Raw genomic sequence first — 18,139 nt, 5'->3', positions numbered from 1 at the left:
TAGACCAGTAATACGTAGGTTCTTTGTTTGAATTACCACCATGGCAAAATAGATGGGGAAAATACAGTAGTTCATCTGAGACGATAGAATATAGTGTGATCTCTTGAAGTACGCAAAAGAAATTGAGCAATGGATAATATCAAACTAAGATTGCGTTGGTCTAAAATTAATTAAAATCATCGAAGTGTATTTTAAGGTTAACATAAATTATATAGAAATATATATTTGAAATTATCAATCGACCCAATTTTCATTTCTTCATTATTGAAAGTTATACTTTAAAATCAAAAACTATATATTTAGAATAAGCATATTTTAATAATTATAATATTGAACTTATCTTTCATATAAATTTCTAAAGTGAAGACTAACATGTGGAGATAATCGCAGTCTTGGCTTCAGTTATCTTTCACCTAAGCAGGTGGAAACTGTTTTGTCTAAAAAACGAAAGGTTCAGAGGTAACTTGTATAACGAACCAACTCTTTGGCATTCCTAAATTCAAAGGGTTGATGACACAGCAACACAAGCGTTCAATCTGTTCCCATATTGAGCAAGATCAATTCAATCTTGACCGTCATTTGCAATATCCTTTAGGTCCATGTCAACAATGCCCTTGCGTCTTAACCTTGAAAAGCTATATGCGAACGTAAATTTTATGAATCCCGTTCTAATCCACGTGGGGATTTGCTTTTTCATAGCCCCCCCCCTCATTTCCCCTCAAAACATCTGTGAAAAGACGGCTTTGAGCCAGAAGGCTGCAAAGGTCGCGTTATCATCAAAATTCACGAACGTAGTCTTACAAAGTTTTCCTCCATAGTACCGAGAACAACCATGACTTTATATATATATATATATATATATATATATATATATATACACACATATATATATACACACATATATATAAATACATATATATATATATATATATATATATATATATATATATATATATATATATATATATATATATACAGGGTGTTTCTAAAGGTCGTTTACAACGCTCCCAGGTGATTCCTCACACGAAAACAAGCAAAAAGTCTAAGTTCCATTTTTACGACTGAGGCTTCGTTTCCGAGATAGGAGCCTCGCAAAAGGTGACAAAGTGAACGTCACACCTAACTGGGACGAATACTATCACAGATAGAGAGGCGGTTCCAAGGGAATCATAAAGGAATCGTATGTGCTCAGTCCGGAAGTCACTATGAAAAGTTCACTGCACGCATGCGCAATGGAGTCCTCAAAGGAATTGGGGATTTCCAGCAACAACAATGCATGGAAAAGGTATGTAACGCAGCAAGAAGGACCGTGACAATGAGAAATGCGTTCAAGACAACACATCCCGACCTCAAACATCAAAACATGACCACCGAACACAAAATCCGAAAAGTTGAGCACGGTTGCATACCCCAGTTACACGCGAGGAATGAACGAATCATGTCATGTGGCATACGAGAGACAGGAGGAGGGAAAGAAAAACACAATATCAGATGATTGCGACAACGTGTATTTTTACACGCGACAACTACGTAATATCCCCCCCCCCCACACACACACAACAAACAACAAATGCTACAATATCTTACGCACAGACAGTCCGTGTCACTGTACACCAACTGAAGATGTCACTTTCACCACACAAAGGGGGTGGGGAGCAATACCAAAAGTGTTCGCACGCGATCATTGTGACGTAAAAGAGACCAGTTTTGGAAGCGCTGCACAGGCAAGTCTGGCTCTCGTAGTCTACGTTTAACCTTCATGACTGCTGTACCCGCGAGAGGAGCTCGAAGGGTTGGTTCTCTCCGGCAGTCGTCCCAATCGTGTTGCAGGTGCTGGGATATGATCAGCAGTTCGCTCTAGGTTGTCATACGCATTGAAGAGTACTAGTATGTTGCATTGAAAGAAGTTGACGTGGTGGAGTGGGCAAGTCAAGTATCGCAACAATTGGTCTGTGGTGTTCGTACGGTGATACGGCCAATTTGTGCAGTGTGCCAGTGTTAAACAAAAACAATACTTTGCAGTTCCAGCTCCCTATTACACAGATGGCTGCGTATACGACCCAGCAGCTAGCAGACATGCATCTCATGTATGGGGAGGCACGTGGTAATAGCCGTGAGGCAAGGCGTCTTTATGGAGAACGCTTTCCACATAGACGTTTACCGTCTCACACCTTCTTTCAGGTAGTGGACAGTCGACTGCGTGAACCAGGGTCAGTGTTACCACCGCGACAAGAAGTTGGAAGACCCCGAAGTGTACGCACACATCAGTTTGCAGAAGATGTGTTAACAGCGGTCGCAGAACATCCTGGCACCAGTACGCGAGTGCTCGCTCGGGCACGAAACACGTCTCATGTGAATGTTTGGCGAGTGTTGTCAGATGAAGGAACGCACCCTTTTAAACTGCAGAAAGTACAAGAACTGTTACCTCGTGACTTTCGCCCTCGTATGGAGTTTTGCCAATGGTTGTTGCATCAGCTGGACACAAACCCTCACTTCGGGGCAAACGTATTGTGGACAGATGAAGCCATTTTCACCAGGATGGATGTCTTCAATAGTAGAAACAGTCATGTATGGGACTTTGACAACCCACATGCACTTTTTGTGGTCCATCACCAGCACAGGTTTTCAGTGAATGTGTGGTGCGGGATAGTACATGATCATTTAATTGGACCATACATTCTCCCTGTTCGCCTGAATGGTCGCACGTATCATGCATTTCTTAGTGAGGTTCTGCCTGAACTGTTGGAGACCGTACCTTTGGCACTGCGGCAAGAAATGTGGTACCAACACGATGGTGCACCAGCTCATTTCGATCGTAATGTACGACATTTCCTGCATGACGTGTTTCGCAATAGGTTCATTGGTAGGGATGAGCCTGTGCCTTGGCCACCGAGGTCGCCAGATCTCAACCCTCTCGATTTTTTCTTCTGGGGAGAAATGAAAACCCTCGTATACGACACACCTGTCACATCAGCTGAGGACCTCGTTGCTCGCATCAACGTCGCCGCCGCGACGGTAGCAGATACACCTGGCTTGTTTGCTCGTACTCGACAATCCTTGATTCGTCGCTGTCATCTCTGCGTAGAAGTAAACGGCAGACATTTTGAAAACCGTCTGTGATTATTGCCCTCGGCAAATACCAGTGAGAACACTTTTGGTATTGCTCCCCACCCCCTTTGTGTGGTGAAAGTGACATCTTCAGTTGGTGTACAGTGACACGGACTGTCTGTGCGTAAGATATTGTAGCATTTGTTGTTTGTTGTGTGTGTGTGGGGGGGGGATATTACGTAGTTGTCGCGTGTAAAAATACACGTTGTCGCAATCATCTGATATTGTGTTTTTCTTTCCCTCCTCCTGTCTCTCGTATGCCACATGACATGATTCGTTCATTCCTCGCGTGTAACTGGGGTATGCAACCGTGCTCAACTTTTCGGATTTTGTGTTCGGTGGTCATGTTTTGATGTTTGAGGTCGGGATGTGTTGTCTTGAACGCATTTCTCATTGTCACGGTCCTTCTTGCTGCGTTACATACCTTTTCCATGCATTGTTGTTGCTGGAAATCCCCAATTCCTTTGAGGACTCCATTGCGCATGCGTGCAGTGAACTTTTCATAGTGACTTCCGGACTGAGCACATACGATTCCTTTATGATTCCCTTGGAACCGCCTCTCTATCTGTGATAGTATTCGTCCCAGTTAGGTGTGACGTTCACTTTGTCACCTTTTGCGAGGCTCCTATCTCGGAAACGAAGCCTCTGTCGTAAAAATGGAACTTAGACTTTTTGCTTGTTTTCGTGTGAGGAATCACCTCCCAAGCGTTGTAAACGACCTTTAGAAACACCCTGTATAATCCTTCAGCTCGTGGTCCCCGCGGATTCTAGTGTACGTTGATTTGTTGGCCCCAGAGGATGTTCGGGGGTGGGCCATGACAATTGATACTTCATTTCCCTATATAAACAGAGGGTATTGATAAGAGTTTTACTGTTATCTCTTGTTGATTCTCGTTTACTCATGCAGTAGTGTGTCTACTTTCATGCGACTGTGCAGAAGCCTGCGCTCACGTCAGTTCATTATCTGTTTCTGTCTGCAGAGACGAAGCCACTGCGATGGCAGCCCCTCAGGAGAGTCCCCCGGTGCAACCGCTTATCAAGAACTTCAAACAAGTGCAGTCTTCAGCGTTGTTTAGACAGGTAAGTCAGATCCAGTAGAAGTGTGCATGGGTGTTGGAAGAGGATGACGAACAAGGCGAAAACGTATTCTGTCCAATACTCCAGAAAAGTGTATTAACTATATTACATGCGTGATTTCCGTGTATTACGTACACACCATGCGTAATGGTATCTTCGTCACCCTGTAATCAATGGGTCCTGTGTTTGATACTCGGTGGAGGCACATGGTGGCCCAGATCCAATTTTAAACTGTAGGTTTAGTCCCGATTGGCCTATCTCAATCTCATTGGCTCTCCAGAAAATACGTTACAGAACACTACATCCGAATTGTGATTCATGCATTTTTATTTACTATACCCAGGTGGACTATACGAAGCTATTGATTTGCTTTATTTTACTTCGCTTCTTGTGTCACTTTTTGCTAATTTTCGAAGATGAGGATGAGTAATGATATGATGAAATTGATGAATGGACACTCACAAAGAACATCCATGGCCATGCCGGGATTCGAAACCGGGACCCCTGGCGTCATAGCACGATGTGCTAACCACTCCGCCACGGGGGCTGGCAGAAGCTATTGAGAACCACGTGGAGAAAATTATCAAAATGTAAATGATTTCAACAGTGAAGTGTTATTTAAGTTTTCATTTGCCGGTTCCTATAGCTGCAAAAGCAGTTGTTGCAGGTTTGAATTTTGAAAAGGTTTAGTGTTTGTACAGTGGTGGAAAAAAGTTCTTCCCCATAAGACTTTAATGGCAGTAAATAATGCCGGAAAGGTAGGCAACACACATTGCACCTTTAGGTGATCGGGTGATTCTGTCTGTCTCAAGGAGCAACTCGTCTTTCATGCAATAGCCAACAGACACAGGAAATGTAGGAAAGTCACGTGACATCAGGTGGAATGTTGTTCGTCATAAAATCGCCTTTTCTCAAGCCAGGTCGCAGAACCGACAAAAGTTATAGCCTATGTCCGAGAATGATTCCCCTAAAACCGTTGAACGAAACGCTAAAATAATTCTTGCCTTAATTACAAAGGCTGCTTTACTATATGTGCCGCGGTAGTTTGGTCGTTAGGGAGTTTGATTACCATGCGAGAGATCTGAGTTCGATCTCCGACTGGAGAGAATTGGAATTTTGTCCACCTGTTCAAGTGGCTCCGGCGCCCACCCAGCGTCGTATAAAGTGGGTACCTCTAGGAAACTTGGAGGGGAGGGGGTAAAGGCGGCCAGGGACGTGGTGCTAATCACATTATCCCCACCTTCGGCCGTAACAAGAAAGTGTGGGACCCTAACTCCGCACCCCCTACACGCCTTCATGGCTTGGTGCAAAGCACAAGGTAGCACTTTGCTTTTTCATTTACTATACGTCCCGATTTTGTCGGAACAAAACTTTCTAATTTCTATGTGGACTTTCTTCCAAGTTCCGTAGGGATGTGAATAGGCTCCAGTTTTTCTTGACACAATTCATCCATGTTATATTTCGTTATAAAAACCACGGCCGATATCCTGTGTGTGTGTGTGGGGGGGGGGGGGCTATAATTCAAACATGTGAGGTGATACTTTTCTGACTACTCCATTCTCCGATTCTTCGCATCAGAAATAAATCTTAATTCCACACACTGAAAATGTAGCATTTCCTACATCTTAGCATGCAGATATCTAGCAGCAAAGTAATGTGTAGGCACATAGTGGTTCGGATACCACTTTAAACTGTAGGTGCATTCCCGATTAGTCTTACTGTGCATAAAGTGGACTTAAGACACCAAATCAACCAACCAACACAATCCCGTTATAGTCCAGATTATCGAAACCAGAAGCTTCGTCGCGAATAACATAAGCAGGAAGACAATGTGAAATTACCGAACAGAAACAGAACCTAAAACCTAGAACGGCTAGATTGGATTAAATCGACGATACAGCACGCGTTCTAAAATGAAGAAGAATACGAAAGTTGAAGGACCTCGATACACACACACACTTTTCCTCCCCTCAATGGTAAGATACCTTTCTTGCAGAGAAGCCTTTACGTAGGCCTTCAATGCCACGATGAGAAAGTGTTTTACATGCAATGACGGGACCAAAACACAGGTCTAGTTTGATATGAAAGCTGTGTTCCTCATTATTTCGTACGTCATTGATAACAGGAACACGGGCCTTGTCTGCTAACCCTAGTTTCGTAGAGCAGACGCCTGTTTGCCACCCTTTGGTTCCGTGACCTTCGCTCGTAGTTAGCAAGAGTGAATGACTCACCAGATACCTGTTGCCTGTGAGCTTATACAAGAATAGATATTTCGTTAGCGTCTGTAAGTATTGTTTCATTTACAGTTATATCAGTTAACATTCAAATTGTTTCCTAATGGTTACGTTATTTATAAATTAGTTCTCGAGAGTGAGCTTTCAATCTATTTGCACGGAGGGGGGGGGGGGTATACAGCCTCCATGTATTATTTTTTTCCTGAAACAAGAAGAAATTCCAAGACAAAAAAAGAGTCGTAGAAGAGTAGTTAACAAGAAAGAAAGAAGAAAACGAAAATGTAAATGTTTAAATAAATTTTTGTATAGATCGAGTGAATAATATTTTCTCACGGGACCTCCTCGATGGCGCAATGATAACGTCGTCACCTTATAATCAAGGGATCCCGAGTTCGATACACGGTGGATGCACGTAGTAGTTCGTATGTCATTTTAAACTGAAGGTCCAGTCCAGATTAGCTTATCTGTGCAGAAAAACTAAAAAAGAAATTGTCACAGTGTAAGAAAATTTCATGTTCAACCACATACAAAAGGGAATAATTTATTCCATGTTGGAGTTCACATTTATAGCATCTAACCAATACAATTATGGATCGCAACGTATTTTCTCAGATCCATTTTAATTATACGTGCATGATAAAATAACAGAAGTTGAGGAAAGAAAAAGCCAAGCGAAACACGGATGCCTTCTCTACAATTTCAAATCTCGTTACGTAAAGGTTCTGGGTTGAAGTCCCGGGCACGCATGACTCTCTTGTTCTTGCCCTTTTATCTGCTTTACTGCATTTCATCATAAATCGTCCTTATGGTTTGCCTACAGGCGAGGAATAATTACAATAATTGCCAATACAAAGCCAATAACGAATAGAACAACAACTCAATTAGACAGATGTCAAGAAAGAAACAAGACTTTACAGTGTCTCCGTCTCTCGGTTTCTCGCATTGAAAATTGCTCTCCCGTTCTCGGTCTCGGCTAGTTAAATATAGAACTCGAAAAAGTATGTGAAGATACATATATTTCATATATATATCCCGGTTTTATACGATATTTCGTGAGAGATGAAATAAGTACTCTTCGATCATGTTTATTTTTATTAGTTTTGTTACGTAACATCACTTTTCTTCCTAGTCGCGGACGAGTGACCATTACATGAAATTAATGACGAAATACTGAAACACCTGTGGCAAGGACGGTACTCAAATCCAGGAACTTTGGTGACGAGATCGAAGGTTGACCACTTAATGAGCTTGCCCACCGAGTCTGCTTAATGTTGATTGTGTCAGGTAATTCGAAATAACGGTCAATATCCCACATTCATTATCATTTGTTTCATAATTTATCTTATTGATGTTATTAACCTGAAGTCGAAGAAATAGTTGAAAGGCAATAATGCAAGATTGAATGTCTCTGATGTTACTTCGTGCCGAATAATATGACGTGATATTATGATATGAATATATTAATAATATAATATGCCTAGTCATTCCATTGATTGATCCCAATTGCGCACACAAAATATGGTATAATGTCCACTCCTAACCAACCTCGGTGGCGGAGTAGTTAGCAAAGCGCGCTACGACAGCATGGACCCCTGGTTCGAATCTCGGCTTGGCCATGGGTGTTCTTGGTGAGTGTCCGTTAATCAATGTCATCATATCATCACTCATTACTCATCTTCATCGTCGCTATTTGCCAAAAGTGAAAGAATAGCGACACTAAATAACAAACATCCAATCAAATGGAACGTATTCACCGATTTAATTCTATACCGTACCAAATTCCCAGTTTATTACTGCTTCTTGCTTCATTTTACTGCATCTCAATTGTTTTCCGATTCGAAAGAAATTGGAATGTTGAGCAGTTGATTGTGCATTGTTTCGTTGTTTGGATTGTTTAAATAACGTCGCAATAATTAGTTTTAGACCAATCGTGACAGAGCGAATCGAGAGCACAAACGAAGGGAAACAGACAAGTTAGAGACCACGGCTCTCTTTAAATGTAGCATTCCTTGAACACGACTGAAGTGCCTGCAGAATATTATGGATAAAATTTATTTCGCTTTTTCCTTTAATTTCTGTTTCAGTTATTTTACTTCGCTTTTCTTCTCCCACTGGCGTTAATCGTGTCGGTGAGGAAGAATTATAAACTCGTGAAATGGACGATGGGACAAAAAATATATAGGCTATGCCTCTCGCACGGTTCGAAACTGACCACAAAATATTGTCTTATTTTTAAAATTTACGCCAAATATGGTTTCACTCGTCTCTTTCTCAAGGCGTTCCATTGCTTTTCCGATGGCGTAGTGGTAACGTCTTCGACATGTAATCAAAGGCTTCCGAATTCAATACCAGGTAGATGAACATTTGGTTCGGATTCCACTTTAATCTGTAGGTCCAGTTCATAAACTGGACTTAAACAATTAACGCGTGACATGTGGTCTGTGATGAGAACTCGATATAAACCATCATTTCAGTGAACCTTCTTGACAATGACTCTCATATCACTCGAAAGAATATTTCCTTACGAGTAGCTCTTGTCAAGAAACCAGTTCCTGAATTTTTCTTCTGGAGCACTCGTAGCACCCAGCTGTTTGTTGTGGCTGGGGCATGAGTCATGTGACTCATGCTATCAATGCTCAATCCTTCCCGAGAACACAGATCCACCAGACAAACTTAAGCGAATATTTTGTTATTTGGGTTGCATAAACAAAAGGCTTTAAGACGTTACGAAATTCTAGGTCCCGCGGCCCAGGTAATTCTTTCTCCGACTGTACACTACTATCATCCACACGTTTAATCATTGTCACCCATTTTCAAAACAGTGTTTAATCTCACGAGGTGCAATATAGGTACGGTAAAAATAACCATACATGTAAACAAGGGCGCCCGCAGAGGGGTATTAGAGTAACTTGCCCCAAAATACATAACATAATTCAATTGGTGAAATTGAATGGTTGAAAGGAGCCATGAGAGACGGCAGATAAAGTGGTCTGTAATATATGATATATATGATGCTTTATGAAAATTTTCTTAACTGGGGGAAAAGCATCACCCCACGTCTCCCTCCAATTTGAGAACTGCTGCTCCGCCTAAGGAAAAAAAAATCTGCAGGCGGCCTTGCATGTAAAATTACTTCTTGAAATGGTTGTATGAAGATGTTGTTCTCAATGCATTTTGTATTTCGCAGGTACTCGCAGCCACGGGTCCTGTCTTGGCTGGCATTAGCTTCGGGATGACCGTTGGGTATTCTGCCGTCGCCCTGCCTCAACTAAGGCAGCCGAACAGCACTATCCCGATAAACACGGAGGAAGCTTCATGGATTGGTAAGCTGGATGGTGCACTTTGTAGTTTAGACCAGGGTTGTTAAAGATCCAGAAACCCGTAAATTGTAATGGCTTCTATTGGGTTGAGCTGCAGGACTGGAATCTTTTTTTTCTCGCACAATCAATTTTAATTCGGTACAAGTTGCGTATTGTTTAATTGAAAAATGGTTCCTGGACTGTATTTAAATTCAGCCGGAAGAAAGTTCCTGGACCGAATTTAAATTGATCCGGAAAAAGGTTCCTGGACCGAATTGAAATACTTCACAGATAAAAACGTTCTTAATAGTCTAGAACCCATTTACGCTTGTTGATTTTCTCTCTTGGACCGGAATTAAATTTATTTAAAATTCCTGGACCTTTAACAACAATGGTTTAGACATGAATACATATTGTTTGCAGTGTTACAATTATAATTATTATAACCTTCCATTTTCCAGTCATTTCAGTAGCATAAATTATAGCTATGAAGCTAAAATTTGATCGATTGATTGATCTGAGTAATTTTACTTCGCTTTTCTGCTACTTTTGGCTGATCGCGAAGATGAGGATGAGTAATGATATGATGAAATTGATCATGCAACACTCGCAAAGAACATCCATGCCCAGGCTGGGATTCGAACCCGGGTCTTCTGATGGAGCTGAGAAATGTGTGTGTATGAACTTGGAAAAAATTAACGCATAACATCACAAAAATTCAGAACAAATCCTGCATTTTTAAAATTAAAATTGTCTGTAAATTAAAAAATGTCAATGCACACACAAACACACACACATACAGTATATATATATATATATATATATATATATATATATATATATATATTTACATGTATATGCAAGAAAAATTAGTTATAGAAATGTAGCATAAAATAATTTGTAATGCCACGATTTATTTCCACTTCTAACTTGCGACACAAAATTAGTTACCTTCTCCGACAGATCATAACCCCTACACAGCAAAAGCTACCAACCTAATAGGCGAACGTTAGACTTAACGTTAGAGTTAAGACATCCTTCGCTTGCAAGTGAGGTCAAGTTTTTAAAAGTTTAAATTTTCGGCGTGAATTTTGTTCGGTTGGATTTTTTAGTAAAAAATAAAGTAGTTATGTACAAAATCTGCCTGTAAACATAAAGTGTAAATTATACATTTTGGACGGTTTTAACAATAAAATACGACAGTCTTTGAAATGCAAAACTAACCTTCTGTATAAGTTGTAATGGAGATTTTTTTTGTTATAAATGCTTTAAATAACTAATGTTAATTATATAGCCTATGTTTTCTTATTCGTTTGATTTTTACACAAATCAGTAATTTCAGTTTCTCATTGTATTGTTATCATTCAGTGCCCGTGACGTCATTTGAGCCATATCCAAATATATATATATGCAGCTAAATCGCCGAATGTTTTAAAACTATGTACGTAGATGTAACAGAAAGATTACGAATCATATTTATTTTTCACTTCAAACGTTGTCGGCCTGTTCTTTAAAATTAGCAATACAGTACAACTAGCAAAATTTTATGAACACAAATTAATATAATATTCCAATAGTATGTTGTTCGGTAATAACAAACATGTCTAGAACCTCGACATACTAACCTCACTCCTCACGATTTATTCCTCTCTCTCTACTTATATATGTATTGTTACGGGCTAATTTAATAATAACTAATTAACTCAACTGAACTAACTCAACTGAGCTGAGCTTAGCAACGCAACAACGAAGAATCTCTCGCCTCACCTGCTGGGCGAATTAAACACTACATAAATTATAATACGGTCAGGATAAGTGCCTAACAGTCGGAGTTACCGAGAATAAACCTAGGAGGATTTGATTTTAAATACCTGAAATGACGTTACATAATACTACGGTGTTTCTGAATATACACATATATTAAAGCACATATAAATAGACAGTACATCTTGCCCTCTTTCACTCGATCTCACATTCATACTCTCATTCCATGGCATATGGCGACAGTATGATAATTACAAAGGTTAGATTAATTACTACTTTGACCATACTCTTGCTATGTCTTGGCTACATTGCCTTTTACAATTTATCGTTTAGGATTTTAAGTATAAAGTGAATAATTGTTCCTTGTGCGAACCCCTTCTATCTTTTCTGAAGGTACAAATATAATCCAATGAACTATTGTTTGCCGTTAACATTAACTCTGATCTTTAACATTGTTTGTCCGTCGGAATACCGATGTCTAGGGATGCCATAGCACTGATTTAAGTTAAGCAATGATTTGATTTACGCAGATTCGCGGTAGATAGTCGTCATCTCTCTCACACACGCGCATGGTTGGATCTTACCTTCGCTGCATTCCCTCTGACCTGGGTTGGGTGAAAGTGGTCCTACAGTTCTGGAAGACATCCGCGCTCCAGGGTTGCTCTTCGCGGTTATCCTGGTTGGCGAAAGTGGATCAGTCGGCAGCTCCATCTGGCATCATCAGATCCTGGCTTCACTCGTTCACTTCGCAGGGACGTCCAGGACGGTACACGTACACAGTCGACTCCATACGACAACTTGCGCAATAATAGGTCAGTTCTTCGCGGTCACTCGTAAGTACAGATACGTGACTTGGGCGATGAGACGAACATACGCGATTAGCCATTCGCGGTTTCACATGGATATCAAATGTTATTAACTTTCACTACTTTGGACGTTGTTTCGGACGATTGACACAGGTGGACGTGTCTGGCGTTATACTCACATAACCACACGTATGTGCACGGATGCGTTGACGGCGAGGGGGAAGACGACCCCCTGGTTCTTCTCTGCTCTACTCCATGGCTCTAAAACACTCACTCGAGGAAAAAACAAATCCAGACCACGGGTCTGATTGCGGCTCGCAGCTAGGTCGCGCGTAGCTCACACTCCGGTGGCGATTCTAAACAAAACTGTGGCAAAACTGTGTCTCGATATTCCCAATCATCCCTTTTATTCCAGATTTGAACATGGTGACGCTCTACTCTCTATGATCAGGTGCTTGTTTATTGTTTCTGATGCTTTGACCGTTGTCCTCCTATCCTGGTCAATGCTCACTCCGGTCCTTAACCTCTGGTAGCAGCCCCTCGCGCAGAGATTAGGCTAACTCTTCCTCTATTGTATTCGACACGTTCAGAGCGGCCAACTCCGTAGGGTTCCGTCTCCCATTCAATACAGCGATGAATCTTTAATAATTCATAACTCCCGTAGTTCTGCTCCGATTAGGCTCAAATCTTGGAATCAGTACTTTCATGATGTGGTCTTCCGCTGGTTAAAATCTCATCCAATTCGGTCCATTGGTTTAGAAGTTGCATTTTTCTTGCTATTCCCATAAGAATGCATGTAAATCCGAATTCGGGCGAAAAACGGTGGTTGAGCAAGCTAGTGTTCGCTAAGGCAGTTCGCTAGACACCTGTATTCGCGACGGATATTAATATTACCAATTGCAATTAATTCCTACTAACGGGCAATTAGATTAATTACTTGTCACTCAATATTTGACCGTTATAGTATGTATTTATGTATGTATGTGTGTGTATATATATATATATATATATATATATATATATATATATATATATCTGTATGTGTGTGTGTGTATATATATATATATATGTATGTGTGTGTGTGTGTGTGTGTGTGTGTGTGTGTGTGTATGAATGTATGTATGTATATAATCAATTTAATGTTCCACAAAATCTTCTGGAAATCCATACATACCTATATCTTTAGGAAATATGACACCTTTGCATTCTTTGTCTTATCCCCCCAATAGTGAAGGTTATTTAACTCATCTCCATTGACCCTGATCATATCGATAACTAATCGAGTGGGCCTTGGCTCCGTAGCTGACATTCGTACAGAATTACAAGAACATTAGCCAATGTCAACGAGGAAGTCTTCAATGCTACTCCCGACCCTTGCACTCTGGGCCAGAGAAGATTACATTGCTTATCTTTCAGTGCAGAGCCTTTCAAAACAGCTTGGCGTAGTCGCCACACCAACAAAAGCGGCAATCATATTCATTTGTTTCTACTTTCTAGACAGTAGATGAAACCTGTAGGAGTCGCAGATTAGAAATAGGTTAGGTAGGAGTGTTGGAGTAAGAAATGTTGATTTTCATTATTTTACTTCGCTTTTTGTACAACTTTTGGCTAATTTGCGACGATGGGGATGATTGATTATATGATGAAATTGATGAATGGACACACACAAATATCCATGCCGAGGCCAGGATTCGAACCCGTGACCCCTGGTTGGAGTAAGAAAATAAGCATAAAAAGAGCCACACCGAAATGTCGTGCTCTGCTTACGTGACGAATTATGGCCACCGTCGATGACAAAGAAATGAAAAAGGCCTCACTTCACAGCGAGCTTCACCTACTCAATCTCTTCAGAATGTCACGTTTAGAAGTCTCCTTTGTAATAATAGACAGTGACGCAACAAATACGCACAGCACCACCTGCTGCGCAATATTTCTTTCAGGTTTTCCAATTAAATAGTCTCTACCCAATTTATCTTCTATTGCGAATCATTCTCTACCTGTACATTAAAATAGTCACTTATATTGAAATTTGGAGAAAAATCCCGGGTAACCTATTACCCCTTGACCCTAGCGAAATGTGTACGCATGCAAAATTGGCAAGAATTTTGGAACTCATGCTCTCAGATGAAAATGAAAAGAGTCACACTTTCAGAATTTTAAAATGAAACCAAATCAAACCCTTTCAGATATAAAATAAATGTCAAACCAGTTTTTAAATTGGACATAGATTGGCAAACAGGTAAACTGCCTTCGTTAAGAAGGCTTTTGTTAAAATGGTTAAATCATGACATAAAGAGTAAATTGAAAGCATCTAGGGCAAATTTTGAAAGTTGTGGCGTGTTTGAATTTCTGCTCACAATAGTATTACCAAAGGAATGTTCCTCTAGGAGAAAATAAATTGGCTCATGGTGCAACTTGCTGGAAATTCTATTCCTTGCAATGAAGAATTTGTCTTATTGTGACACATTAATAAAAAAGAGCGTCTTCTGTTTCTTTTCTTTCAACCATCAAACTTTTATTTTTTAAGTGCGTGTGGATATATGTATTCGCACACTGAATTTGTGTGAAGAAAACCAATATTTTTTGGAACAATTTAAGTGATACTTTTAAGTTTTTACAGAAAAATAAAAAAATTGCGTAAATATATTTCATTTATCAAATAACCTCAATAAGTATTTCTAAAATATCTTTGTTTTATTATATCGTAATGTATAATAAAGATAATAAGATATTTTAAAAATAGTCATAGGTGTGTTTTTTTAGCAAGTTTTTGGCTTTCTTGATGCAAGCAGAGGAAAGCTACTTTACTAGTTTTGAGTGGTTTTCTTAATTATATATCCACTTTGAGAGACGCAGATATCTCGCAAATGAAAACACCCCTCGAATAGTATGCGAAGAACGACGTGCAAAGTTGATCGGCCTCGTTGGTATCTGCATAATCTCTATTTTAAAGCATGAATTGTATTTTGTTGTTTTGCTTGTGATATTCCAGCTAATGTAACAGGATTTTTCTAGTTTTCAGCTGGAATCGCAGTTCTCCCAACAGTATTTGGCTGTTTGCTTGGAGGTTTCCTGATGGAACACTTTGGGAGAAGGATTACTCATTTCATTCTATGCGTACCTTTTGTATTCGGCTGGGTGCTGGTCGCCGCTTCCCAGAACATTGCCATGATGTAGTCTGGCGATTCTTCACGGGATTCTGCGTTGGGGCGCTGTGTGCGCCCGGACAGGTATATATCGGTGAAGTGTCCGAACCGAAGTACAGAGGCCTCTTCCTGGCGACTCCGACGTTGGCAGTCTGCGTTGGAGTGGTGCTCGTGTACATCCTAGGAACGTTCCTCGATTGGTCGATGGTTGCCGGCATATCGGCCACCGTCCCGTTTCTCTGTTACGTCGTCATGTCTTTGGTGCCGGAGAGCCCCAACTGGTTGGTGTCCCAAAAGCGCCTGAAGGACGCCGAGCAGTCGATGTACTGGCTGCGTGGCCGCACCGTGGATGCCGACAAGGAGCTCAAGCTGCTGGTGGACTCCATGCTCGAGAGAGAGGCTAAGACGATGTCTTGGTCGGAGTGCATGAAGGATCTGCTCAAACAATCCTTCCTGAAACCCTTCGTAATCCTCAATATATTCTTCGTTGCCCAGCAGTTCTCCGGTGTCAACGCTGTGGTGTTCTATTCCGTGCATATCTTCGAAGAAACTGGCGGCAAAGGAAACGAATACATGGCTACCATAATCGTTGGAATTGTGCGTATGGTGATGTCGGTCGTGGCGTGTCTCCTCCTCAGGAGAATAGGCCGTAGACCTTTGGCCATTGTCTCAAGCGTAGGAACGACAGTCTCCCTGATCGGCTTGGGACTCTTTCTACACTTTACAAGCGACAGCGTCAAGACTGCCTGGGTGCCTATGATATTCCTGATTACCTACATGTGCTTTGTGTCAATAGGCCTTGTGCCTCTTCCTTGGGTGATGATCGGCGAAGTGTTCCCCTCCGCCGTCAGGGGCGTAGGCAGCGGTGCAACTGCATCTTTTGGATTCCTCTTGTTTTTCTTAGTCGTCAAGACGTGCCCGGCCATGTTTGAAACTATGGGTAGTGACGGAGTATTTTGGTTTTATGGTGGTGTTGCTCTTTTTGGCACGATATTTATAATACTGTGTCTCCCGGAGACTAAGAACAAGACATTGAAAGAAATTGAAGATTATTTCAATGGTGTACGAAGAAAAGAATCGTCAACAAAATCTGGTGATATACCATGAGAATATTTAATGTAATATTATGTGAGTTATATTTATAAATTCTGCATAACATGCAGCTTATCAGTATGAAATTTACATAAGTAGAGATAACGTTGCCTTCTGGATCATTCCCCCAAAATCTAACTATTTTATAGTGATCTCTTCAAGTGTAATTTAATCAAAAATCAAAATTTAGCTGTTTTTCTAAGTGTAAAAAAGTAAAAATTTGCTTCACGCAAGAGCTCAACATTCAATTTTTATAGAGTAAAATCGCAAGATTTAGATAATTTCCTCTTATTTTTTAAAATTTTGCTTTTTTAATAATTAAACCGAAATTTATTTGTTTTTCTAAGTGTAAAAAAATAATTGAACCCAAATTCAATTTAAACATTTTTTGCAAAATATCCCAGTATCAATTCGGTCCATTTATCTGAACCAAAGATACTGTATTTGCATAATTCCATATTACCATATGTACTAATTAATCTTTTACACTGTTTGTGCTCGAAACTAATCAGTAACATAATGGCGGTATGAGAAATATACAAATAGAAAGATATTTTAGCAATATGTGACATCTTGCAATTAGCTAAGTCAACTCAAGAGCGCTCTATCCTATGTCTTCAGCTAATCGTATTGCTACCCGTAGGTATTTTTATTTTAATAAATTTTTCAGATTTTTATGTTAACAGATTTTTATGTTAACAGTGAATGAGTTCTGCAGAGTTTTCTTCATAAAACAAGAGTTTCTCAATTAGTAAACTGAGGTTATAAATATAAAGGTTTGCTATCTTAAAATATTATTTAAGAATTGTAGGTTGTAAGATGTTTGTTAATAATTAATTACCTAGAATTATATAGTTTTTGAGAAGAAACATATAAAAAATAAATATTTATTGCAGTGTATAGTATATTTTTATATTTTTTGTTTTTCTACAGATTTTAATAATATAAATTTATAATAATTTTTAATTAAATATATTAACCTAATTTTTTTATATATGTAAAACCTAATTATAAAAAGTGAATAACAAACAAATTAAATTAAACCAAAAACAAGAAATTTTATATCATGTTGGATATGATACAACGGATATAGATAATAAAGCATTAGATATTCCAAATTTTCTAGCTAATTTTAAATCTAAAATTAAAAATGAAATCTGTAAAAAACTTACAGAATGTTCCCTTAAAATATATTTTATTTTATCATCAATAAAAATCCTCGTAATAAAAAAGAAGAATATTTCATCCTACCCGTATGTTAATTTTACACTATAATGACATTCTTCGATTAGATGATATTTATGATAGAATTTGTGAAGAACTTAAGTTAAAACAACAAGAGTTCGAAGGGAGAGGTTCGGGTTTGTCACTTTGTGACACAAACCATAAACTTGAATTGAAAGTAGCAAAATATACCCCATTTGGTGGATCTAGTTATATTAAATTGCCTGAACAAATTGAAAACAAAAAAGCTCTATTGAATATTAAAAATAATGATAATAAATTCTTTCTCTGGTGCATCGTAGCATATTTTCATCCAGTTAAAATTAATAAATGCCGTGTCTCCCAATACAAAAATTTTGTTTCAAAATTTAAAAAATCCATGTCAGGAA

At 39.5% G+C, this 18,139-nt stretch overlaps 1 protein-coding gene across 1 annotated transcript in view; it reads left to right on the top strand.

The window, feature by feature from the left end:
- The window catches only part of LOC145998307 (facilitated trehalose transporter Tret1-2 homolog), a 44,773-nt gene extending 27,442 nt beyond the window's left edge, over positions 1 to 17,331 (top strand). Inside the window, 4 exon segments of the mRNA XM_083134712.1 lie at positions 4,016 to 4,188; positions 9,607 to 9,742; positions 15,311 to 15,460; positions 15,463 to 17,331. Coding sequence (XP_082990838.1) covers positions 4,016 to 4,188; positions 9,607 to 9,742; positions 15,311 to 15,460; positions 15,463 to 16,541 — 1,538 coding nt within the window. The 3' untranslated portion in view covers positions 16,542 to 17,331.
- The last annotated feature ends 808 nt before the right edge of the window (positions 17,332 to 18,139 follow it).

The sequence above is a fragment of the Lepisma saccharinum genome, chromosome 14 (genome assembly GCF_977018435.1).
Source record: "Lepisma saccharinum chromosome 14, izLepSacc3.1, whole genome shotgun sequence".
NCBI lineage: Eukaryota > Metazoa > Arthropoda > Insecta > Zygentoma > Lepismatidae > Lepisma > Lepisma saccharinum.
This window is presented reverse-complemented; position numbering and strand designations above follow the sequence as displayed.